The 25,494-nt window shown below is 44.1% G+C and overlaps 1 protein-coding gene across 2 annotated transcripts in view; it reads right to left on the bottom strand.

The window, feature by feature from the left end:
- Nucleotides 1-25,494, bottom strand: part of Cyfip1 (cytoplasmic FMR1 interacting protein 1) — an 86,800-nt gene that overhangs the window by 39,461 nt on the left and 21,845 nt on the right. The window contains exons 2-13 of one of the 2 annotated variants that reach the window (XM_027923245.2): nucleotides 18,834-18,956; nucleotides 18,667-18,756; nucleotides 17,615-17,692; nucleotides 17,299-17,400; nucleotides 15,158-15,339; nucleotides 11,265-11,361; nucleotides 11,049-11,177; nucleotides 8,743-8,847; nucleotides 5,958-6,049; nucleotides 4,809-4,926; nucleotides 2,164-2,286; nucleotides 1,035-1,160 (exon numbers count right to left, since the gene is read on the bottom strand). In XM_027923245.2, coding sequence (XP_027779046.1) covers nucleotides 1,035-1,160; nucleotides 2,164-2,286; nucleotides 4,809-4,926; nucleotides 5,958-6,049; nucleotides 8,743-8,847; nucleotides 11,049-11,177; nucleotides 11,265-11,361; nucleotides 15,158-15,339; nucleotides 17,299-17,400; nucleotides 17,615-17,692; nucleotides 18,667-18,756; nucleotides 18,834-18,950 — 1,359 coding nt within the window. In that variant the 5' untranslated portion in view covers nucleotides 18,951-18,956. The remainder of the gene's footprint in view (nucleotides 1-1,034; nucleotides 1,161-2,163; nucleotides 2,287-4,808; nucleotides 4,927-5,957; nucleotides 6,050-8,742; nucleotides 8,848-11,048; nucleotides 11,178-11,264; nucleotides 11,362-15,157; nucleotides 15,340-17,298; nucleotides 17,401-17,614; nucleotides 17,693-18,666; nucleotides 18,757-18,833; nucleotides 18,957-25,494) is intronic. The other variant, XM_071608560.1, reaches the window with a different exon arrangement.

Here is a 25,494-nt window from a genome sequence, read left to right as displayed (position 1 = left end):
CAAAAGAATCTGAGAAATTATAATTAATGAGCTTAGACAAGTTGGTAGATATTAGAGAAATGTTTTAAAGTTTACATTTGAAAGCGACAAGTATTGAGAAATATTTGACTTTACCATCTATCAGCTAATACCTAGAAATAAAGGTCACAAAAAAACTCCAAGATTTTTATAGATTGCAAAAGAAATTAAAGTGAATCTGAATACAGGGATATAGTTCACTCAAAAAGATTTAATATAAGAAGTTTCTCAATTCTCCCAGAAATGATCTATAGGTTTATTCATATCCTAATGAAATATTCCAGTAGGTTTCACTGGGGATGAGAAAAGCGTCTACAAAAGGACAGAGGACAACAGCCAAGCAACTCTTGAAGAGAGCAGAAAGCTATACTTACCAGACGCAATGGATTATTATTAAGGTATAAAGTATTATTGGGAAAAGGAAAGGCAGACGGCCCAGAAAGTTGGGAGAGGGAAAGTGCATCGGAAATTAACTTCAGGTGACCTTCAAAGGCACATCCAGAAGTCAATGAAGAACACCTCCATGAACTTAGGGCACGTACAGACTTCTTAAACAAGACAGCAGAGTATAATTATTAAAAAAAAAAAAAAAAAACTGGTCGATACTGGAATCAAGAACTTCCATCAAAGGCCCAGGAGGACAGTATAGAGCTGAGCCCCATGAATGTGACAGCCAAGAGATGGTGGCCACCACAGGGAGGAAACACCCAGGCACAGCTCTCCTCTCAGGGGAGAGACGTCGCATCCCAGTCAGTCATCTGGTGTTCCTGCACCCCACAAACTGCTCTCCAAGCACAAGGATGCAGGAAAGAGCCGATGATCCAGGGCCCACAGACCTAAGAACCCAAAACCACTTTTTCTCAAATCTATTTCTTATTTTGGACTAAGCTGATAATACTAAGGGCTGCCCGACTACAAACAACAACATAAAGTGGGCAGTTGGTTCATATTTTTGCTTTGCTTTCAGAAGGAAAGAGAAGAGTCACAGGAGGAGGAGACAGCAGACATGTCCTCACCTCCACCAGGGCAAACTTCTCCTCGCTGGTGTAGTTGTAGCGCGTGGCTCGCTCGTACTCCTCGGCATTGTCGGGGCAGTCCTTGTTGGAGTACTTGTCAGTTGGGTGCACAAGCTTCCATGAATACTGACATGGACAGTAAGAAGAGAGACATGCCATTATGAAGACAAAATGCTTAACTTCTGGTCTGACCATGGCCAAGGCCACCAAAAATCAGCCTTCTAAAATTGACTATACTCTGAAAAGTCACACACACACACACACACACACACACACACACACACACACTGTCTATCTCCATACAAGGGCAAAAGACTCTGGCCATGTGACTTGAGGTTTAGTAAAGACACCAGGCCAGGTTTGAGGATGCACACCTGAAATCACAGCTACTTGGGAGGCTGAGGCGGGGAAGATCTTAGCAAGACCCCATTTCAAAACCAAAAATAAAAAGGGCTGGGAATGTCACTCAGTGATCTGACACCACTAGTTTCAATTACTGACGAAGGAAGGAAGGAAGGGAGGGAGGGAGGGAGGGAGGGAGGGAAGGAAGGAAGGAAGGAAGACACTGGCCAAAGAGCCTCTGGGTACTGTGTATTGAATGTCTGAGACTCTAGGCATTTTCTCACCATTTAAAAGAAGAACTTGCCTTTCAAGTGATCATTTGTTGTTTCAATTAGATAACTGTTTTCTAACCAAAATAAACCCCCAAAGGAAAAAAATCTGAATGACTTAAGTCATCCAAATCTTTATATGGCACCAGAAACAATTTTACTACTGTTAAACAAAATAGCTGGAGCTCCAAAGAGTAAATGTTCAAAAGTGAGAATTACTGACCATCTAAATGGTACAAAGTTAATCCTATCAGTTGTTTAAATAGATGAAGCCCTTTATTTATAACACCCCATAATGAACTGTGCTTTGAATCATCTTAGAAATACATATATGGGTACATGTTCTTATTTCTAAGGTCAAAGATTTAACAACAACAACAAAAAAGAATGATTTGTTCTTGATCCAAAGACCAAAGTCAATGCAGAAAAAATACCAATTAGCCAATTTCATGACAAACCAATCACAGTGCTGTGCACTTAGCTCTTTGAATTTCTGAACACAACAAAAACAGCCCTACCACTTCCATCACGTGTGCGCTCCACTGAGACAGCAGCTGCAGGCCCTGCAGAGCCAGGTCGAAGAGCTTCCGGTACTCAGCATCTGTCTTCTGGGCCTCCTGGCGGCCCGACCCGGTGACAACCTGGGGTGCACGGGGATCAGGAGAAAAGTCACAGGCCTGCTCATGCTCCCACCCGTCAAATCCACACTAGCAATCTATCCCAAGGTCACATGTGCAAAAATCACAAAATGGGCGAAGGATCTGAATAGATATTTATACAAAAAGAATCTCCGATTAGCCAATGACCACATGAAAAGAGCCTCAATATCATTATTCATTGGGGAAGCACAAATCCAAAACATAACTAGACATCACTTCACATCTACCAGAACATATAGGATCAAAAATAGAGAGAATGACGAGTGTTGGTGAAGATGTGGAGAAATCAGAAGCCTCATACTCTACTGATAGGGAAGTGCCAGGGCACAGCCCCTTTGAAAACAGCCTGGCAGTTCCCCAAAATGTTAAACGGAAGTGTTATCACCACTACTCAGCAACTGCACCCCTAAGTACCTCCTGAGAGCAAAGAAAACTTGTTCTACACAAAAACTCAAACACTGATGTGCATAGCATCATTATTCTTGACCCAAATGTTATTCATTCATACAATGAATAACAAAATGTGTTACAGCCACATAATGAGATATCATTCAATCATAAAAAGAATTAAAGAGCCAGGTATGGTGGCACACAGCTGTAACCCCAGGGACTCAGGGAGGACAAGGCAGGAGGATTTTAAGTTGGAGGCCAGCCTTAGCAATTTTTTGAGGTCCTAAGTAACTTAGCAAGATCCTGTCTATGAACAATAAAAGATAGATCTGGGGATGTGTTTCACTGGTAAAAGCAACCATGGATTCAGTCCCCAGTACCAAAAAAGAAAGAAAAAGAAAAGGAAATAAAGAGCTAATACATGCTACAATGTAGAAAAACCTTAAAAACAATATGTTAAGTGAAAAAGCCAGTCATAATGGGCCACGTATTATATGTTCCATTTATACAAAATGCATAGAATAGACATATTCATGGAGACAGAAAGTAGACTGCCAGGGTATGGGGGGAGGGGAGGAGGGGTGGGGAGTGACTACATTTAGGGGTAATGAAAATGTTCAAAAGTGGGTCATGGTGGTAGAGCTTAGTGAATATACCAAAAACTTTGGTAGTATAATTCCAATTAGTTAATTATATGATACATGAGCTCTCTCCATACATCTGTTTAAAAAAATAGACTAAGCAAAGCATTCAAAGGTAGACTTTTTAAAAATAAATTAGTACCTAATTATAAAAGTACCACAGCAGACCCTAAGAGGAAGATAGGAAATGCGCACTGCAAAATGCCCTTATCTGGAGAAGCAGAATCCAGTGGTCTATGTGGTTCAAGAGCTTCCCATTAACTCAGTCTTACAATCATGTCCCGTGGTCTTAGGGGAGGAGCTGGTCCCCTCATTTCTTCCCTTGCAGGCTATGCTAGCTGTTGAAGCCAGGTGAGGTGGCACCTGCTCATTGGAGAGCTGTCCCAGCCCCAAGCCAGGGATCTGCCCTGGAGACAGCACATGGCCCCAGGTATCTGGATGGCTGAGCTTTTTTCAGTCATTTTAGTTACATGGTGACAAGTATCTGGTTAGTAGAGATAGGGATGCTCACTCTCCTGCAATGAGTGGGGCTAACAAGAACAGAGTCATTCTTCTCAAATGTTAATGGTCCTCCTGAGGAACCAACCAGTTCTGAAAACAGATCAAGACCCTCCAGCCTATTCTCAGCCCAGACTAGTCAGCACTGCACTCTGACCTTGACTTTGCTCCCTGCCTCACTAAGATGTGACGAGTGATGTTCCACTGCTCCCCAGGTCAGAAACCTCCCCGAGGCTGTCACCACTCTCCTGCCCACTCCACACACCAGGGAAGATGAGAGAATGTGAGTAGCCAAAAGGAGGCCCCAGCAGATCTGGCTGCAGAGCTGGAAGGAATTATAAAGTTCCCACTGCAGAGGAGAAAAGCCCTCCTCCTACACTCAAGCCCAGGCCTACTTCCCAGACACACAGACCCCTGCCACTGAGCCTGAGGACACCACCTGCCACCCACCCAGAAGCTCCTGCCACCTCTGGCCTCAGGACTTCCTTTTATTCGAGACACGAAAGGCGGGCAGGTCAGAAGAACCCTTTCTTTTCCCAATAGCCTCCCCTTTCCACTTCTCTTCTAGTTGCTTAAAACCATAATACTAACTAGGAAATACCAATTAATGGTTTCTCCCTGATCTTCTCTTTTGAAATCCTTTCTTCTTTTCTTTTTTCTTTTGCTCTTTTGGAGTGATGGGGATCAAACACAGGACCTTGCACATGCTAGACAAGCCCTCCAACACCAAGCAATACCCCCAAACTTCTTACTATGTTTTCCCAAAGAAAAACTGGACTTCACATAGCTGACCAGATAGTTAATTTCACTGCCTTATCAATCAAAAAGCGTGCTTTTGAAAAAATATTTAGATTTGGCACTATATTGTGTTTGTTAAAGCATTTCACATTAATATTTGAGTACACAAGAATATAAGTGACACTCAAATGCTCAGCAGGCTCGGGGTCTGCCCATGGGTGGCTTGGTGGCACATACCTCGCTGTTGCTATAGCGCGCCAGCTCGGAGATGAAGCGCATGTGGTCCTCCCGAATCTGGATCATCTGCTCACAGATGTTGTACTGTGGGCTGCTGCTTGAGGATGTGCACGTCCACCTGGGGATGGAGGGAAAGTGTTACTTGAGGAGGTGCCAGTAAGACAGTGATGCATTCCAACAGCTGGGGCGGCTGAGAACACTGTGTGTGGCAACCAAGGCTACACAAAATGGAATTTCCATTTTTAAAGCGTTGTTTAAATAAATGAAACAAAGAATATACGACAGGGACCACCTGTAGTCTGTCAAGTCTATGCATTTACTATCTGGTCTTTACAGAAGGGGTCTGCTGACCCCTGAGACCGACACTCAACTCTGTCAAAATCATGGGGACCACAAGTCGGCTGTGGGTACAAGAGCTTGGCAAAAGTGAATACAAGCATGTGATGAGAGTCAAGATGCTATGTGGGGTCCACAACAGAGACCTGTGTGTTTATTATTACCTCTAATTGTGAGCTACAGATCCTTCATAGCACAAGTTGTCCACCTTCCTCTGTACAAGACCAGAGAGGTAACAATTTAGGATTTATGGTCCACACTATCATTTTCACATCTGTCACATAATCATCATTTTAACACAACCTTTTATAAACATAAAAAACATTCTCAGCCCCAGGGATCTTACAAAAACAGGCCTGGACTGGTTTGGTCCTCAGGTGACAGTTTTTCTAAACTCAAAAGCACATACATATATCTCTACCTGCCTGCAGGGTTGGTTGTTAAGCATTTTAAGCACCCCACTGGGACCAGAGAGTTATTTTACAGTTCTGTATCCTCAACTAACACTGACCAGTTGAAATCTCCGAGATGAGGAAAACGTTCTACATCTGTGCTAATACGGTAGCCACTAACCCTGGAGTGTTTAAAACGACTGTTCTGCTAAAGAAAATTGAATTTCAATTGCATTTTTCAATGGATTTAAATGCAAATAGCTATATGTGGCAAAGGCTACTATACTGGATATTTAGTTCCAGAAATTTGGAGAATGTCAGAAGTGTTCTCCCTAGATAAGTAGGTAGGATATTACAGAAGTGCTCAATCAAGGGGGACACAACAGAACACTCTAGCTGGGCAGCTTTACTCTCCTCCTACCGAGATTTATTTTCCTCGTAGTGGGCGCTGGTCTTGATGTATCTTGCCAGTTCTATTTGCATGTCCCCGAACAGCGGAACCACCTGGAGCTGCTGCATTCAAAGAACAATAATAAAAAACAGGGTCATTATGCATGTTCAAACCCCAGATACATAAACACAAGGAAAATGACTAATGCTAATAATTATTGTGGGTTGAATGCCACCTCCGCAAATCATTCACAACAACAACAAAAAAAATCTAAGTAACTTCTACTTTCTCTTTGAAAGGAACAAGATACAATTTAAGAACCAACATACTTTGAAACTATTCAAATTTTAGAATCATCCTATCTTATCTTGTTGCTTTATTTATGGCCCCTAAGAAAACAGCTGGATTTCTGTAACTAGGAACAACAATTAAATGAAAATTTATAAAGAAATAATTTGCAATACCTCACAAAAATGAAAAATGTACATAAAAAGCTAACAAAAGACTTCAAAACAAAAATAAAACCCCCAAATTATAGAAAAATTTCTCAACACATGAAGCAATATATTATCTTCCTGCATTGGGAGGCTTAGTAATTTATTTTATTTTTTGACCTTCTGCATGCTAAGCAAGTATCTAACACTGAGCTATCTCCCCAGCCCAGATCTATACATTTAATGGAATCCCAATCAATATTCCAGGAGGAAAAAATATTTTTGTGTGTAAATCAGTAAACCAATTCTAGAATACATCTTGAAAGGTGAAGGGATGATATCCAAGACTATCTTGAGGGACAAAACAGACCTGTTAGAAAGCTGCAGCAGCTAAGGCAGGGTGGCCCTGGAGCAAGGACGGAGGCCAGAGGACAGGACAGGACAGAGAACCTGGACAGAGCCACAGACAGACTGAGTTATGACCTGAGTGACACCACAGAGCAATGGAAGGCAGATGGTCTTTACAGTAAATGAGCGGGGTCAACCGGCTATCCATTCTAAATGCCAACAACGCCAACCCCTACCTCACACCATGCACAGAAACCAGTTCCAGAGATCAGAGATCTAGACAAAAAAGGAAATGGAATGCTCCTAGAAGGTAACACCCAGAAAATTCTCATGAGACTGCTGTCTACAAAGATTTCTTGAAGTGGACGTTAGTGAAAAGATTGATGTATTGGTCCATAATAAAATCGAGCACTTCTGTTCATCAAACGACCTCACTAAGAAAGTGAGAAGGAAGGGTTAAGGGCATAGCTCAGTGGCAGAGTGTGAGCTCAGCAAGCATAAGGCTCTGGGTTCCACCCCCAGCATTCTTCAAAATAAAGTAAAAAGAAGGTAGATGAAAAGAAAGATGTTGGTCCCAGGGTATGAAATCTCAGTTATGCAGGACAAATAAGTTCTGAGGACCTAATGTATAGTATGGTGATGATACTGCATTGTATACTTGAAATTTGCTTTGAGAATAAAGCTTAAATGTTTTCACCACACCAATAAAAAATGATAGATGCAAGGTGATAAATGTTAATGAGCATGATTTAATAACATCACAATGAATACATATATCAAACCATTACACACTGTATACCATAAATATATGAAGCTTTTATTATTTCTCTTATTTGGGAGTGGGGCATATACTGGGGAATCTAACCCAGGGGTGCTTTACCACTAAGCTACATCCTCAGCACCCACCTCCTTTTTTTTAGTTGTAGATGGACACAGTACCTTTATTTCATTTATTTTTATGTGATGCTGAGGATCAAACCCAGTGCTTCACATGTGCTTTACCACTGAAATTCAAGCCCAGCCCCTTGGCTCTTTTTTTTTTTTTTTTTTTAATGAGACAGGGTCTCACTAAGTTGCTGAGGCTGACCTCAAACTTGTGAGACCCCTGAGTCTCTGGGTTTATAGGTATGTGCCACCATGCACAGTTCAATTACATCTTAATAAAGGTGGGGAAAAGAGTGAAAAGGTGAGCCCACAGGGGACACAGTATTTTAGAATTTATGCATCCACAAAAGAGATGTAGCCAAAATATATTAAAAAATTACACAACAATAGGGAAGAAAAGAGCAAAAGATTGAAATGGTATTTTATAAAAGGAAATATACAAAGGCTAATAACATGAGAAGTAACCAGAGAAACATTAAATAAACTACCAGGAAACACCAGCCATTAAAATCAGAATGATGTACATCTCCTCTCTGGGATGTTCCCTGCACCCCCAAGACAGTGCCAAGTGTTGCTGACGAGGAGCCTTCACTCATTGCTGGTGGATAAGCAAATCAAGACACCTTGTGGGGAAATCATGAGACCATAACTACTAAGTGAAAATAGGTGTGCCTAGGATCCCCACCCCTCTCCTGAGTAGTATCCAATAGAAATGCTCTAAAACAGAGCAACACTGTTTGCACAAGCCAAAACCTGGGGGGGTGGGGGACAGGGGGAACAAAAACTAATGCCCGTCAAAAACAGAACGAATGACAAAGTCACAGTAGAAATCATAAAATGAAGTACTAAATGACAAATGAAACCTAACAACTGTAGCCCCAAGCTCCTGCAGGAATGCAAATAAAAGGTTTGGGTACAAGCAGCAGGATGGAAAAGATAGAAACAGTGAGATTCCATTTACACAAAGTTCAACCCAAGCAAAACCACTGTAGGGGAGCGGGAAAGAGCACAAAGGTAGACCGGAAAGTGAGCCTCCAAGACCCCCTCCCATCTCGGCATTTCCTGTGTCCATCACAATCACCTAGAGGTTCACTCTGTGAAAATTTGAGGCGCATACGTCCATAAAAACATGATCTAATAAAACTCACCTTGAAGTACTTGTCGATTTTGGATAAGTTTATTCTTTTCTTGGCATCCAGTTTATAGATGTTACTCACGCTCCCATCCATCAAGTACAGACCAAATCCCATGACCTGAAAAGTCACAAAACAGTGGGGTAACACTCAGATCCACGAATTTACCCATACACTTAACACCGCTGTAGTTGAAAACCCTGAAATCACCCTTCTTTTAACAGGCACTTTTAAAAGCTCCTACAAAACAAAGAGCTCTCCCTGTAGCCAAAGCTATTTCTTATGTATGCCTATTTCAACTTCCTCCCAAGGCACACACACCAGCACAAATTCTCACGGAGTTGGTGGACAGCTGCAGCTGAGAATTACAGACTCCCAAGTATGCCATCAAATCCAGCCTTTCAGAATTAACTTCACACCTTCTACAACCAGGTGCTAGGATAAACACAGCACTGTCCCTACGGTATGACTAGCAACAACAGGCAAATGCACAACCACACTGAAAGTGGAAGATGTGTACGTGTATTAAATTGTATTTTTTTTAAAGTCTTTATTCTAACTTAATATCCTATATCCCCAGAAAGCCCCCAAAACAGTCTCAGAAAAAATTTTAGGCTGCTTGTCTCGTGCTTTGAACACCTTTTTTGTTTTTTCCCCCTAATTAAAATCATGTTACAAAGGGTAGCTAGGCTTCGAGGCCAGTTGCTGAAAGACCAAAAAGCTTCTACTAACTTAGCTGAGCACCAGGGCCATTTGAGAACTGTCCAATACGCAGCCACCATTAACTATTCAAGTTTCAATATATGTAAGCTAAAACTTTTTTTTTTAAATATTTTTTCATTGTAGATGGACACAATACCTTTATTTTATTTTTTTAATTTTATCTGGTGCTGGGGATCAAACCCAGTGCCTCATGCATGCTAGGCAAGCGCTATACCACTGAGCCACAATCCTAGCCCCCTGAGCTAAAACTTTTTAAGGTGGCACTGGCTAAGTGAACATCTCCACTGCTAAGTGGGCTTTTTGTGGCCAGGGGTCCTGCACCAACCAGCACAGACACAAAATTCCCACTATTGCAGAGGGCTCCATGGACAGCACCTCCCTCCCCAGTCCTCGCTACCTCACAGGACTCTCCCACCAGGGCTGGGGCTGGACCAGCAGCACACCCCCCAGGGGGATTCCTCAGGGTCACATGCATAGGGTGCAGAGTACAGCAATTGTAACTGTGGAGCTGCCTTATCTTTCCAATGAGAAAACAGCTGAAAACCTCCCCAGTTTGAAACAGAATGGTTAAAGAATGCAGTGAACAAGCAAGTCTACTTTCATCAAAACACAGTACATGCTGGTTGCAGTGGTGCACACCTGTAATCCCAGTGGTTCAGGAGACCAAGGAAGGAAGATCGTGAGTTCAAAGCCAACCTCAGCAATTTAGCAAGGCACTAAGCAACTCAGTGAGACTCTGTGTCTAAATATAATACAAAATAGGGCAGGGGATGTAACTCAGTGGCTGAGTGCCCTTGAGTTCAATCCCTGGTATCAAAAAATAAAAATAAAAAATGCAGTGGCCCTCCACAACTGGGGTGTCCCACATCCTTGGACTCAACCAACTACAGACTGAAAATATTCCAGACAAAAATTACATTTCCGGGGCTGGGGTTGTGGCTTAGCAGGAGAGCGCTTGCAAGGCCCTGGGTTTGATCCTCAGCACCACATAAAAGTAAAAAAGGTATTGTGTTCAACTACAACTAAGAAAAATAAATTTAAAAAAAAAAAAAAACCCTGCATTTCCAATAAATGTGTACAGACTTTTTTCCTTTCCATTATTCTCTAAGTAATACAGTATAATAACAATCCATACATCACTGACATTGTATTAAGGATTCTAAGTAATCTAAGAGATGATTTAAAACATATGGGAGGGTTAGCATAGGTCAGATGCAAATGTTCTGCCATTTTATTTAAGGGAGTTGAGCAGCCACCAATTTTATAATTCCCAGGGGGTCCTGAAACCAATCCCCATGGACAATGAGGGACAAATTATTAAGTCCTGGGAATCACATCTTGAACAAGTGGAATCTTACATATAACCTCTGCTAAAAAACAACTGAATGCTGACAGAGCCCTTGACCCAGAACCTCTGGGCCCCCAAGCTCCTCCTCTCAAGGGTTGAGTTCACAGCCTGCAAGGGTGGAGACGCTGCCCACACACGAGACAGCATGAGAATAAGAAAAAGTTGGCAAAAGGATTCTAGACAATGAACAAACAGCCTTTGCATACAGCTGCACTTGCACAGTGCTGTGGGCCACCGCCCCCACACGTACTTTGAGAAGCATGTGTTTCTCGCTGGGCGTCAAGTACATCCTATTCTCGTAGTAATCGACGCACAGATTCACGATGTCTGCCAGGAGCTCTTCGTAGCCAGAAATCACCTCAAGCTGCTGCTGCAGAGACTGAAACACAGGGCAAGAGACACATGGCACTGCTGGCCCCGGCCCCACGGGCCCCCAGCCCAACAGCACTGAGAAGACCAGCCTTACTTGTGTGATCTTGTTGTGGTTGGCCAGGAACATGGAAAGATTCTGCGATTCCTGGATGGACTGTGGATCTGCCATTTTACGTAAAAACTGAGCAGCCCTTGAAAGCAAAAAGAGTTAATACCAAAATGCACCATCGTGTTGATTTTTGTAAAAAGCTTGGGAAAATCAGATTCCTTCCCTCTCTCTGCAGTTATCTGTAGGTATGTGGATCATAGACAGTGGTTACAATTTCAGCCTTGAGAAGCATCTCCAGCCTGAGTGCCAGGTTAATCTTTTATAAACTTAGACGTAGGTCACAGCTCTGGGCAGCTCACTCCCTGCTGTCCAGGGTACTTCCTCCAGGTGCCGGTGCACACTGGCCTCTCCCCTATGCTGGTGGTTGCCCACCTCATCCACAGGTACTGGGTGCTCAGACCCCAGTCAGAACAGAAGTGCTACCAACTCTGTGACTTCCAGAAGACCTGCAATGAAGACGACCAGCACTGTTGAAGTTCTTTGCCAAGAACCCTCTGGGCTACCACACCTCTCAGCAAGGAGCGTCTGTCCCTGGAATGCCTCTCTGGAGCCACAGGTGCCCAAAGCCCAGAGTCCTGGCTCCACCATGCACCTGCAGCTACACAATTTGATGCACGTAAAAGAACTTGTATATTGAGGTTCCCTGACCCTGAAAGGTGCATGCTGAGTCTGAGGTCCGGCAAAGCAGTGAGGAAGAGGAAAGCGAAATCTGCACATCTAGGGCTGTCCTAAGAACGGGTAGTAGAAACTGCCCACATAAGGAAGTACCTTTGCAACCTAGAATCTTGGGGGCTTAAAGAAAAGTTTTCATGATGAAAACTGATAATGTAGCCTAACATTCATTTACTTCCCTTCTTCCTCATGAACAAGTCTGAAAATTCCTCAGAGCAGCAATTTGCCTCTCCTCCTTTGCAGTCAGTTGGGGACAGATGACCAAGGGCTGGGCAATGAGATCCTAGGAAAAAGACTGTAAGGCACTTGAAAGTTTAATTATAAGGAAAAGTATAGCTCCTTTTTTCTCCTTCCTCCCTGCTGACTAGCATGTAGCAATGACAGCTGGAGATCAAGCAGCCGTCTTAGACCATGAAGCCACACATGATGGCACAGCAGCAGGACAACAGGAATGCTGGGTCTTGAACACTGTGGTGCTTCCTAATCAGCTAGAGACCACCTACTCAGGACTTTTCACAGTGAAAGAGAAATAAACTGTAATTTTATTTAAACCACTATTATCTCTGTGGATTTTTAAAATTACATACAATTAAATCTAATATTAACTGATAGAATAACATCCCTTGCCTGTTAGAAGAGGTTCACTTTATTGATTGGAGTAGTTGCTCGGATGCAGAGTGTTGACTAAAGAAGAAACTGAGGACAATGTTTCCTATTTTTCTCAAGCCTCACCACAACCAAATGGGCTAACTTGGCATTTACACACAGAAGAGGTTGTATGTAGCTATCAGCTGGTGCAAAAGAAATGTGTGGGTGTGAGGTAGGGGCTTGGAAAGAGTGCGGGTTGCTGTCTGGGAAGGTGAACCAATGAAGGATTCCAAATAAAGTCACAGAAAGGGACAGCTGAAAGCCATGAGGGAGTCCAGGTCCACACCTTTGCTTAAGGAACAGGTAGAGTGGAGCTACTATGAGGGGCACCCGGTCCCCCTCCACATCTTCCACTGAAAGGCCCCATCTTTAGCTAGTTTTATAGCCTGAACTTTGGGATAAGGTGCTGCTAAGAGTAAAACTATATATATGTGTGTGTGCGTGTGTGTGTGTGTGCGTGTGTGTGTGTGTATTTTTTTTTTTTTTTTAATAAATTACTATAACCTCCACTCCCCTTCCCCAACAAAGTCTTTAAGAAGATTGTTAAAGCTGGTAGGAATCACAAGGGCCCTGCTTGTGCAGCTGGGAGCAGGAGCTACCCTCTAAAGCTGGGCTGGTTATGCACCTGACCCTCACCCCTGCCTCCTCCCCGTCCACCAGCAAGGCGCACACTGGGAATCCCGCAGGCACCAATGCCAAACACGGGCAAGTTCAGACTTCCCGACCAGGGCTAGCAGGCCAACTGCTCAGCTCCTTTTCTAGCTGGGAAGATCTGGGCTTCGTGCAGAGCCGATTTTAGATGATGATTGGAATACTGCACTGATTTCACATGAATAAGGCTCAATCAACATTCCAAGCAATCTAGCTCTGCTCCCGCTGCAGCCTCCTCCTCCAATCTGGTACCCTGCCCCACATCAATTTTATTATAGAGGCACAGCAACAGTTGTGATTTCAGATAGAACGTGTACAGCACATTCTGATGCAAAGTAATATTTCTTCCAATTTAATTTTAGTACTAAAATTCCTTGCTCAGCAGAGAAAACAGAAGTCAGCATCTCATTCCAACCAACTTGTCTTTAACAGCACCACGCACAGACTTAGTAAAGCAAGTCCATTAAAAGACTGCTGGATCAGTATCCCCAGCCAACACCCACAGTATTCCAGAAGCACACTTTTCCTATCCTCTATGGTTTGGATGTTGGGTTTGTGTGTTGGGAGCTTGGTCCCCGGGTGGTGGGACTGGGAGTTGATGTGGAATATTTAAGAGGTGGAGCCTAGTCGGAAGCCCTTGGGTCAACTGGTAGTATGGCCCTAAAAGGGATAAGGTATTTCTTGGGACCCTGATTGGGTTTTTCAAGAGGACTGTCATAAAACCCTGAGCCTGACTCGCTCTGGCTTCCTGTTTGGTCCTGTGATTTTTCACTCTTTTGGGGTGGGGGGAGGTACCAGGGTACCTGGTGATTTTTCACTCTTGAACATGCTCCAGCCACTGTAATCCACCCTAAGGTGATGCAGAGGTAGGCCCTCACCAGAGCCTGTGCCATGCTGTTTGAACTTCCAGCTTCCCCAAACTGGGAAGCAAAACAGACCTCTTTTCTTTGTAAAGTTAGACGCACTCAGGTATTTTATTATGGTAGTGAAAAGTTGACTAACATACTTCTGTTGGTCACTTCTCCAGAAGTTTTCTACCTTCAAAAAGAAAACTACTACAGAGTAGCCAGGCGCAGTGGCACATGCCTGTAATTCCAGTGACTCGGGAGACTGAGGAGGAGGATCAGGAGTTCAAAACCAGCTTCAGCAAAAATGAGGTGCTAAGCAACTCGGGGACACCCTGTATCTAAATAAATACAAAATTAGGGCTGGGGATGTGGCTCAGTAGTTCAATCCCCAGTACCTCCCCGCCAAAACAAACTAAACTGCCACAGAGGAGAGCTGCCCATAGGACCCACAAGCTCAATGGGAGCTTAAGGCACCTTGAAACAGTTCATGGACCATGTCTACACTCTGCTATGATGATGCATGTGCCAGGGACACCAGATCCATGAGTGATAAGCAGAGGTGGGGCATCTGCTCTGAGCACTGCTGCTGCAATGCCCGAGTGGCCTCCCTGGGTTGCAGAACCCACCTGGATGTAAGCATGAGTAGGGACTGTATCTTCTGTATGTCTATCCTCCCAAGGACACTGAGCACCTAGAGGTCCCCCATAGGGCACTGAGGCTGACCTGGAGCCCTCTCCAGCTGTATAAAACTACTAGAAGAAACCCTTAACTTGGGGCTGGGGTTGTGGCTCAGTGGTATAGTGCTTGCCTGGCAAATGCGAGGCCCTGGGTTCGATCCTCAGCACCACAAATAAATAAATAAAATAAAGGTATTAAAAAAAAAAGAAACCCTTAACTTGCCAGCCACCTTTGCATTTTATGCATATACATAGTCCCAGGACTGAAAAGTGGCTGCTGCCAATCAGGACTGATGATTTCAGCACACATAAGCTATGCACTTGCTATGTACAAGGTTGACTTCCTCAGGTGGCCTGCCACATGCCACACGTCTGAACTCACCTCTTGTAGGCCGAATGGTCATTTTTCACGCTGCACTTCATGTTCTTCAGCTCGTCCAACACAGCAAACATGTTGATGAATTTGCCCAGCGTGATCAGGTAGGCTTCTGACACGAAGTCCTTTCTCCTCTCAGCATGGCACAAGCGTCTCACCTCCCCACAGAAACGCTCAATAGCATTTCTCTGAGCAGAGAAGAGGAAGACAGAAGAGGTGTGGTCAGCGAGGCATCAATTCCACAGTCCAACTTCAAGCACAGTTCTGCATTCACTGTTAGTCACTGATAAAACATGCACCCTCCAGCCCTAGGACCATCTTTACAACTCCAGCAGAGTCCTATCTGTAAAGTAATTCCCATGCCTTTATTCTGTAAAAATCATTATTTAACTATGTCCCTAAAGTAAAAAAAATTCTGCTGTTTAAACCAATAAAGTTACTAAGTAAAATGTTCCCCAAAAATATCTAAAATATAGACACTGTGGGTTTCAGATGTGAAAAGTGGGAGGTTTTTCCTTGGCAATTTTTTTTTTAAATACCTTTATTTTATTTCTTTAGTTAGTTTTTTATGTGGTGCTGAGGATAGAACCCAGGGCCTCGCATGTGCTAGGCGAAGGCTTTACCGCTGAGCCTTAACCCCATCCCCTTGGCAACTTTTAAGATAAAACGAAAATTGATCTCTTAGTTCTATCTTATCCCTTAACTCAGGAAAAACTATAATAAAAAATTTTTAGATATTCCCAAAGGAGTTCTTTGAAAAGATACCAAGTCCCTTCCACTTGGCCTCTTCTTCCAAACAAAAGGCCAACAGAGGCCAAGGTCAGATAGGGACCACGAGGTCACGGTCTGGTGGGTGAGAGAAAAAAACACCTGAAAAATCACGTAACTGAAAGTACAGTGGCCAGAAAGTCAAAACGTTGAACTGAGAATGAGGCAGGAGAGAAGAAATATAGTAGATAAGTAAGGAGGAGACAAAAGGAAGGAAGGAGACTGCTACTTTAATCTGAGAGCCTGTGCTAAAGTTCCTCAGACCTTTTCTCCCCAGGACAGTTTTCCTCCCACACCCATCACCCCCACATTCTTGAGAAATCTGTAAATATTAATGTTACCATAAATTCACTCACTTATGAGAATTGCCCTCTTCACTGTTAATTACCCTATGTATGTAGTAACACATATATTTTTATTTTTTTAATTGTTCTTTTTAGTTATATACGACAGTAGAGTATATTTTCATATATTATACATACATGGATTATACCTTATTCCTAACACATGTATTTTTACACTAGATTGAACAAAGGGAGATGATTATTTTAAGAAACCCATACAGATTCCCAAAGTTATCTATTGACTGGAGAGAGGAGACACTGTCAACCTAAGAATCCTGAGAATGGACAGACCATCATAAACTAACTTGTGATCACCAGGCTGATGCCAACTCACATCACCAACCCACATACCTTCCCACCCTCAGAGTTTCCTTTAAAAGAAGGCCTGAGAGCCAAGCACAGTGGCACATGCCTATAACCTCAGCAGGAGGATACAAGTTCAAAGCCAGCCTCAGCAATTTAACAAGGCCCTAAGCAACTTAGCAAGACCCTGTCTCAAAATAAAAAATAAAAAGGGCTGGGAATGTGGCTCAGTAGTTAATGCCCCTTAGTTCAATGCCTGGTACCAAAAAGAGAAAAAGAGGAGCCTGAGACCCCACAAAACTGTGTTTCACTCTTTAGATGGCCTGCATTCTGCTATGAAAATGTGCATCTTCACTCTTTTGTTTAGTAATAAAGCTCTTCCTCTTTGCTAAAACCTGAAAAGTCCTTAAATTCTTTTCTGCGACATGTCAAGAGCCTGGAAGGTCCTAGTAGAGGTCTCCTCTGCCTCTGGAGAGACCTCCTGGTTTCCCTCATGGTAACTAACAAAAAGCAAGCTTCTGTGAAGGAACCACGAATTCACTCTCAAACCGAGGTAAGTGAGACAAAAGAAGCACTTGTTAGGTGTGTGAAGATGTAGACCGACAAGGGCTAAAGTTTCTTTTTTGCCTCAGAAACTTGTGGTTGCTTTAATTTACAGGCACTTTGTTCAGTGACAGAAATGAGTAGGAGACAGCCAGCATCCCACTCCTCCAGATTACTTTGCTCTTTTACCTGGAAGTACATAAAATTCATCAGTTTTGTGACCTCAGGCTCCAGGACCTCCACGGTTTTTTCATATATTTCCACTCTATTAGGCTGCTCATTACATTTCACCTGGGAATAAAGAAACAAATATGGGTGATGACGGTTCAATCCGGCTAACAGTAACCTGGGGCTCCTGGGAGCTGCTTCCCATCCCACTGGACAGAAAGAACAGAGGTGAGGGAGAGGCCTGGTCAGGATGGGCGTGGCCTAGTCAGGGCTTAGGGCATGGCCCGACTGGGATGGGGCATGGCCCAGCAGGGACTGCGTGCAGCTGGCGAGATACCTGTGGGATGGCCCGGGAGCAGCTCCTCCAGGTATACAGCATGACAGCATACTCTTGGCCTTCCTCCAGCATCTCATTCTGCAAGGCACACAGAGCAAATCAAAGGCAAATAGGAGAACAAGCATGAAAAACAAGAGGCCAAACTGGTAAAATCTAGACAAAGTGCCACAAACTATTCTGACTCTCCCTTTAAGGGACCGCAGCCTGCAGACCAAGAGACAGCTGCTAAGAAGCCGGTAATGCTTCAATGGCCATGATTACCCCAAACACCCCTCGACTTCTACAGGATGGACAGGGGTGTGAATGACACCCAGGCACCTCTGAGCAGGGCCGTTGAAGGGCCACACTCAACTTGACTGGGCTCTAAACAACCTCCTGGCAGTGTAGACCCCAAGCTGGGGACACAGGGAAGGGCTCAGGGCAGGTTTCCGGCCCAGTGCAGCATGAGGGCGCACAGGGTCCTCACACAATCTCTTCCTGGAATGACACAAAGCCTCCAGGTTCAGAGAGAGGATTCAGAGACAGGGCTCTGGGGTGGGAGGAAAAGCTAAATGTACTTAAAAGCTAAACACAGCACTTAAATCCAGGAACAGAGGCAGGGGATATGGCAAGAATAGTCAAATTATGGACATTCACAAAAGATTACTTTCTCTAACACATTTTCATGACACATAAAAACATTCACTAAGTCATTAAAATACATAATTATAATAGCAATACAAAGCCTAAATCTCATGCAGGTGCATACCGGTCATATGTAAGTACAGGAATGGAGAGAAAATGAGTGCTACCTGGGAAGAGGCCCTCAAAATGCTGACAAGGGTTTCCTCTAGTCCAGAGAGATGCTATATTTTTAAATAGAACATGTTTTGTTTTTATAAGAAAAACAAAGACCTTTTTTTAAACTGTAAGGCATTTAATTCATTTTCTCTTCATTTTCCTCACGACACAGCCTAATCAGGATAACATCAAAGAAGTGTACATTTGCCATTCACAGGTCACACAGACCCCCACACACACTCCAAGAAACAAAGACACACAGGCAGCATTACCATGCTAGAGTGGACGGTTGCTTGTTCAATGTATCTTGCGATGCCAGTGACAAATGCATTTCTGTCTTCAAAGTTGGTGTTGAAATTAGGCTGAAGGGAAGAGAAGACCATCACACACTGAGGTCAGGACTACTGGCGATATGTCTCCTACCTGCTCAGGGACCCACCTGGTAGAGCAGCGAGGATGGTGGGGGCTCAATGCAGGGCTGCTGGTCAGGCAGAGGCAGCTCTTCCAAGAGGTCCACGTTGGACAGTGCGTCCTCCAGCGTCACCTGGGCCGCCATCCTGAGCTAGAACAAAACACAAAGCCAGCTGTTCTGTGAGGAAGGATGGCATATGGGGCATGTGACAAGCCATCCGAGGTGGGATACTCAGGTCCCAGATCTCCTTATCCTTCTCCCAAGGGCACAGGTGGTAGCCAGTCCTTGGAATCTGGTGTCTCTCCAGGGACATGCAGGTCAGGAGTCCCCATGTGGCCTCTCCTTCCTCCCTGCCCACTGAGGACAGACTCTTCTGGCCTCCAGAGTGTCAAAGCGAAGGCAACACAGAACACCGTGTGCACTGTCAACTTCCTGCTGCCCTTCCCACATTGGGATGATCATTCCTACTTGCTAATATTAGGGCTCTCTGCAGGGTCTGACAACACTCTCACGTGGCCAAGGAAGGGGCAACACCTTCCAGGAAGTTGCTCCAAATATGCTTGGAACTGAGAAGGAAAAGGGGAGCCTGGCCCCCCAGCTGCCAGTTGTGCAGCTGCAGGTCAGGACTATAGGGATACGAGTGGCCCACAGGGACCTCCACCTAGAAGCATGGGGTACACAATGAACCAGGGAGATGGCTGTTAGCAGGGGAGAGAAAGCATAGACGCCAAGGCTGGTCTAGAGAGGACCAGAGTGCAGGCCGACATCATCTGCACACACCTCTGTGTGGGCTCCAGGGGATGGCGCCTGCCTGCCTCCCAATGAATCTGCTCTGACCCAGGACAGGACTCAGGGAGCAGTTCTAACTCTGGATGGGGCTCTGAAAGCAGCTCTGACTTCAGATGAGCCTTGGGAGGCAGCTCTGAACCTGGAGGGGACATGGGCAGCTCCAACCACACAAGGTGAACTAGGGCAGCTGTGACCCCAGATGGGACTCTAGGGCAGCTACGTGGCATCCTGGGAAGGAAAGAGCAGCAGGTGGGCTACACAAGTCACTGGATAGAAGGCACCCCTGACTCACTCCTCCCAGAACTGGGCTGCAGACTATGGGCAGTGTGGAAGATCAGGGCCAGACAGGTTAAAGGCTGGGTGCTGGCTGGAGAACTGAAAAGGGAAGCCCCAGGAACCAGGAAAGTCCCAGGGGAGTGAGCAAGAGAGGAAGAGCAGCCCACAAACTACTCATAAACTTGAGCCATCTCAAGCTGCACAGTGTGGATCTGATCCTCTTCACACCCCTGAGACCACAGCTGGGTCTCAGCTGGCCACAGGCAGTGGGGGGGGTGGGGGTGGGGGACAGGAAAACAGAAGTGACATTAAGCCATAACCCACAGAACGCAGGTCAGAACCACAGCCAAAACCTAACCAGGCTGTTTGTCTGCTAAAAAATAAAGACATCAATATTTGCTAAGGTTTTAACAAGACCCTGGGTATTGAATCGCACCACCCAAAATGTCCAGTTGCAACTCAAATCACTCTGCACATAAAGAACCCGGACTGGGGGCTGGGATTGTGGCTCAGCGGTAGAGTGCTCGCCTAGCATGTGCAAGGCGCTGGGTTCAATCCTCAGTACCACATAAAAAAATAAACAAATAAATAAAGGTATTGTGCCCAACTATAACTAAAAAAATTTTTTTTAAAAAAGAACCAGGACTGCTTCAACTTCCAGGGAGAAAGACAGAAAGCAGACACCAATGCCAACACAACACAGATATCACAAAGCAACTACTGTAAAAATGCCCTAAAAACAATCAACGCCCCCAAGATGAATGAAGAGATGGAAAGTCGGTACCACAAAACAAAAAATATATATGAAGACCCAAATGAAAATTTTATAACTAAAAGATATAACACTGAAATGTTAAAACTCCCTACATGAGCTCAAGAGCAGAGGAGAGAATCGATGAACTTGAAGACAGAGCAACCTAAGCTACCTAATCAGAATACCAGAGGGGAAAAAAAAAAAGAACCTTAGGGATCTTTAGGACAAGAGGTCTAGGGTCTGTGTCATCAGAGTGCAAAAAGGAAAGGAAAACAGGGAGATGCCGAAAAAGAGCTGCAAAAAAACCCCTGAAAACCCCCAACTTGGGGGCAAGACTTTTGTTTACAGATTCAAAAAGCTGCATCAAGTCCAAATAAGAGAAGCCCAAAGAAATCCACACCCAGACACATCACAATTCAACAACTGAAAACCAAAGATAAGGAAAAAATAGCTTGAAAACAGAGAAAAATAATGTGTTACAGACAGGGAACAATGGCTGGAATAATTGGATTTCCCCTCTGAAACCAGGCAGAGGGAACAGAAAAACATTATTGTTATTATTATTATTTCTTCTTCTCTTTTTTTTTATTTTTTTGGTTCTGGGGATCAAATCCTCATGCATGTTAAACACTTGCGCTACCCTGAGCTTCATCGCCCTCCCAGCAATACACATTTTAAGTCTAAAGGAGAATAAATTTTCACCAGATTAAGGTCTGAAAGAATCCTTCAAGAATTTCAAGGACATAAGGACATTCTCCGATGAGAGGAAATTATGAGAATTCACAGACAGCTGGTTAAGGAAAGTTCTTCAGACAGAAGGGAAAAGATACAGAAGGCAGCTTGAGACATGAAGAATCAATGAAGCAAAAACAACACAAAGAATAAAGAGAGCGAGTGCCCAGGACACATCATTTCCTCTATGACTCTTTAAAAGGTGTTTGGTGGCTGAGAGCCAAAAAATTACAATATTGCCTGATGGGGAGTTCAGTGTGGTAAATACAAATTACATAAATATGTTATATTCATTGATTTTGGTGTTGAGGATCAAATCCCAGGCCTTCTACATGCTAAGCACATACGCTATCACTAAGCTATACCCCAACCCCTATATAAATGTAATTGTAATTATAAATAAGTATATGTAACTACAGAAATTATGCAAATGTAGGAAATATAACACCAAAGGAGGAAGGCAAACCTCTATGGTGGCAAGATTTCCATACCCTACTATTAATAGTGAAATCCTGGTCCTATGTAGACTGTGAAAAGTTAATAGGATTCACATTGTAATCCTCAGAGCAACCACTAAAAGAAAGTTATACAAAGCAAAATAGGTAACTTTTAATTTGACAATCTGGAATAAATTAAAATAAAATACTATGAAATGTTCAATTAACCTAAAAGAGCACTGGGGATTTAGCTCCGTAGTAGAGCACCTGCCTAGCATGTGCTGGTCCTGAGTTCCATCTCAGGGACCTACAACGAATAATAATAATAATTAATCAATTAAAATAAAAAGCTATTTTAAAACCCAAACAACCTAAAAGAAGGCAGGAAGGGGGTAAAGGGTATAGCTCAGTGGTAGAACATGTTCTTAGCATGCTTGAGGCAGGGGGTGGCAGGGGTGGGGGGACACAGCAATAAAAAATAAAAATCAAGTGATAAAACAGTAGACCTAAATCAAACCACACCAACAATTATATTAATGATAAATAATCTAAAAACACCAATTAAAAGATTAAAAGACCAATTAAAAGATTGCCAGAGCTGGGCATGGTTCTGGGGATCAAATGCTTACCCAGTGACTCAGGAGGCTGAGACAGGAGGATCACAAATTCAAGGGCAGCCTCAGCCATTTAATGAGGTCCTAAGCAACTTAGAGAGACCCTGTCTCAAAATAAATAAAGAGGGCTAGGGATGTATCTCACTGGCAAAGCTGACCCCTGTATTCAATCTCCAGTACCAAAAACAAACCACAAAAAAAGATCACCAGAATGAATTTTAAAAGTTCACCTCAAGTGAAGGTAAACAGGTTGGAAGTAAAAACAAGACAAACCAGGCAAGTACTCATCAAAGGGAAGCTGGAATGGCCCTGCAAAGCCGCCTTCAGAGCAAGGAAATTACCAGGGACAAACAGGGATGTTACATAATGACAGATGGGTCAATTCTGCCAAGAGAGGACAATTGTAAATGTGTCTGCATCTAGCCAAAGCACTTCAAACGACCAGAGCAAAACTGACAGAATGAGGAGAAACAGGCAAGTCCACGACTACAGCTAGAATGTCGGTGATCTCTCGGGGATCGCTAGGAAATCAGCAAGAACACAGAGGGACGCCACCATCACCCACGGGCTGGATCTCACTGACATTTACAGACACTCCCCCCACAGCAGATCTAGTCTGCGTGTTTCTAACCTTAAACTTATTATGTAGCAGAAACTTTTCAAAACAAGGAAGCCAGCTTTTTCCTTCTTTAATCACAACTTCCTGTTCCAGGCAAGAAAAAAGCACAGGGCAGTGAGACCACAAAGCTGCTCTGCCACATCGGACCTGGAGGCCTTCATCCTGCCAGCTGGCCCCGGGAGCCCCAGTGGTCTCCATGCAGGCACCTCCAAACTGAGGATGCCTTGAGGAGTCCAGGCTACCCAGGACATACCTCGGCCCCAAGGGGGCTGCCCAGCATCCTGTGGACCACGTCCCAAGTTCCACTCTCTGCCCTTTGCATAGCAACACCAATTCAGAATGCCAGGAAAGGTAGGGGGGCTCAGCCGGTTGTGCCAACCCGCCATTAGTCAATGAGAAAGCAGATCAGGTCAGGAAGCCACACAGCCCACTGGGTGTCCCTTGGAGACCCTCCTTCCCCCATAACTCCCACCCCAGCCTCTGCCCAGGAGAGGCCAAGGCAACCCACAGTGGAGAAAGAGGAAGAAAAGAAGGGGGTCACAGCAAGCCTTGGTAGAAACTGTTAACTTCTCGACCATGATTCATGAGTGACACACTTAATGTCACATCTAAGGAAAACCCCACATGCTCAACATTTTTCAAATCAGTGTTTATGGATTTCTTTCTACATATAAGAATTGCAGCCGGGCGTGGTGGCACATGCCTGTAATCCCAGCAGCTCAGAAGGCTAAGGCAGGAGGATCCCAAGCTCAAAGCCAGCCTCACCAAAAGCAAAGCACTAAGCAACACAGTGAGACTCTTGTCTCTAAATAAAATACATAATAGGACGGGGGATGTGGCTCAGTGACCAAGTGTCCCTGAGTTCAATCCCCGGGAACTGCCTCCCCTCAAAGAAGCAATATTTATGTGGTCTATACAAACAATGAAATGTCATTCAATCTTACAAAAGAAAGAAATTTTGACACATACTACAAAATGGATAAATCTTGAAGACATTATGCTACAGTGAACAAAGTCAGACACAAAAAGGTAAACTATGTTGCCCAGGCTGGCCTCAAAACTTCTGGGCTCAAGTGAGCCTTCTGCCTCAGTCTCTTCAGTAGCTGGGACTAAAGGTGAATGTCATCATGCCCAGCTAGCAAATTCCGTATGATTTTACTTTTGTGAAGTTCCGAGGTTTGCCAAATTCAGAGAGACAGAGAGTTGCAGGGGTTGGGAAGGAGGAAAGGGGAGTCAGTGTTTAATAGGGACAGAGTTTTAGTCTGGGATGAGGAAAAGATTCCTGGGATGGTTTGGTAATGATAGTTGCAAAACAATGTAAATGCACTTAATGCCACTGAACTGTAACCTAAAAATGGTTAAAACACTGTATTTCTATTATTGTACCTAAATTTGAAAATGGAAAGCCAAAATATAGCAATATTCATTGTAATAAATCAGAAAGCCAGGTGCGGTCGCAAACGCCTGTAATCCCAGCGGCTCAGGAGCCTGAGACAGGAGGATCACAAGTTCAAAGTCAGCCTCAGCACAAGCAAGGCCCTAAGCAACTCAGTGAGACCCTGTCTCTAAATACAAAATAGGGCTGGTGATGTGGTTTAGTGGTCAAGTGCCCCTGAGTTCAATCCCTGGTACCAATAAATAAATAAATAAATAAATAGATAAATAGATAGATAGTCATTTAAAAAATTCAGAAAATGTACAAAGGATAAAAAATTATTATCTATAATCCCACAAAAACAAGATAAAATGATATGGTTTGTTTTGTAAGCTGCTTGTACCTTCCAACTTCCATAAAATTTCTCAAGTAAATCAACATTTTTTTTTCGCAGTTGTTTTGGGGTTTTGGGGTACAGTACTGTGGATTAAACCCAGGTGTGAGCCACATCCCCAGCCCTTTTTATTTTTTGAGACAGGGCCTCACTAAGTTGCTGAGGCTGGCTTTGAACTTGCAATCCTCCTGCCTCAACCTCCCGAGCCACTGGCATTACAGGCCTGTGCCACCACGTCCAGCTTGCAGCATATTTTTGCTACTGCTCAGGATGCGTTGTATGGGCTGCTGGCCAAAGCCCTGTGGCCCCACGCTGTGGTTCTTTGCACTCTCACACTTCAAGTCTTTCATCATAAACTCCCTCCACCACACACCTGGTGTGGGACGCCTAGCAGCCATCACACGTGCACATGCACACCACCTGGGGCCAGCTCACCAGGCCACAGCCACTTCTAAAGGTTTCTCTCTTTGTGCACCTTCCACCACTATGTACTTGGGTGACCTCTGCTTCAATTGTGTTACATGAGCTCAGAATAATCCACTCTGAAACCAAGTTCCAAAGGCTCTGCCACCTCTTGCCCTTGCACTTGTGCCTCCCATTTTTCTTTTAAATCTATTTACTTTCCCAACTGTAACTGTTGCTTGCCAATCGAATCCTGGTCCCCGAGGTCCTGTGGCTTGAGAATAAAGTCTACATTC

Source organism: Marmota flaviventris, chromosome 2 (genome assembly GCF_047511675.1).
Source record: "Marmota flaviventris isolate mMarFla1 chromosome 2, mMarFla1.hap1, whole genome shotgun sequence".
Lineage (NCBI taxonomy): Eukaryota > Metazoa > Chordata > Mammalia > Rodentia > Sciuridae > Marmota > Marmota flaviventris.
Note: the sequence above shows the minus strand (reverse complement) of the source record. Positions and strands in the feature narration are given on the sequence as shown.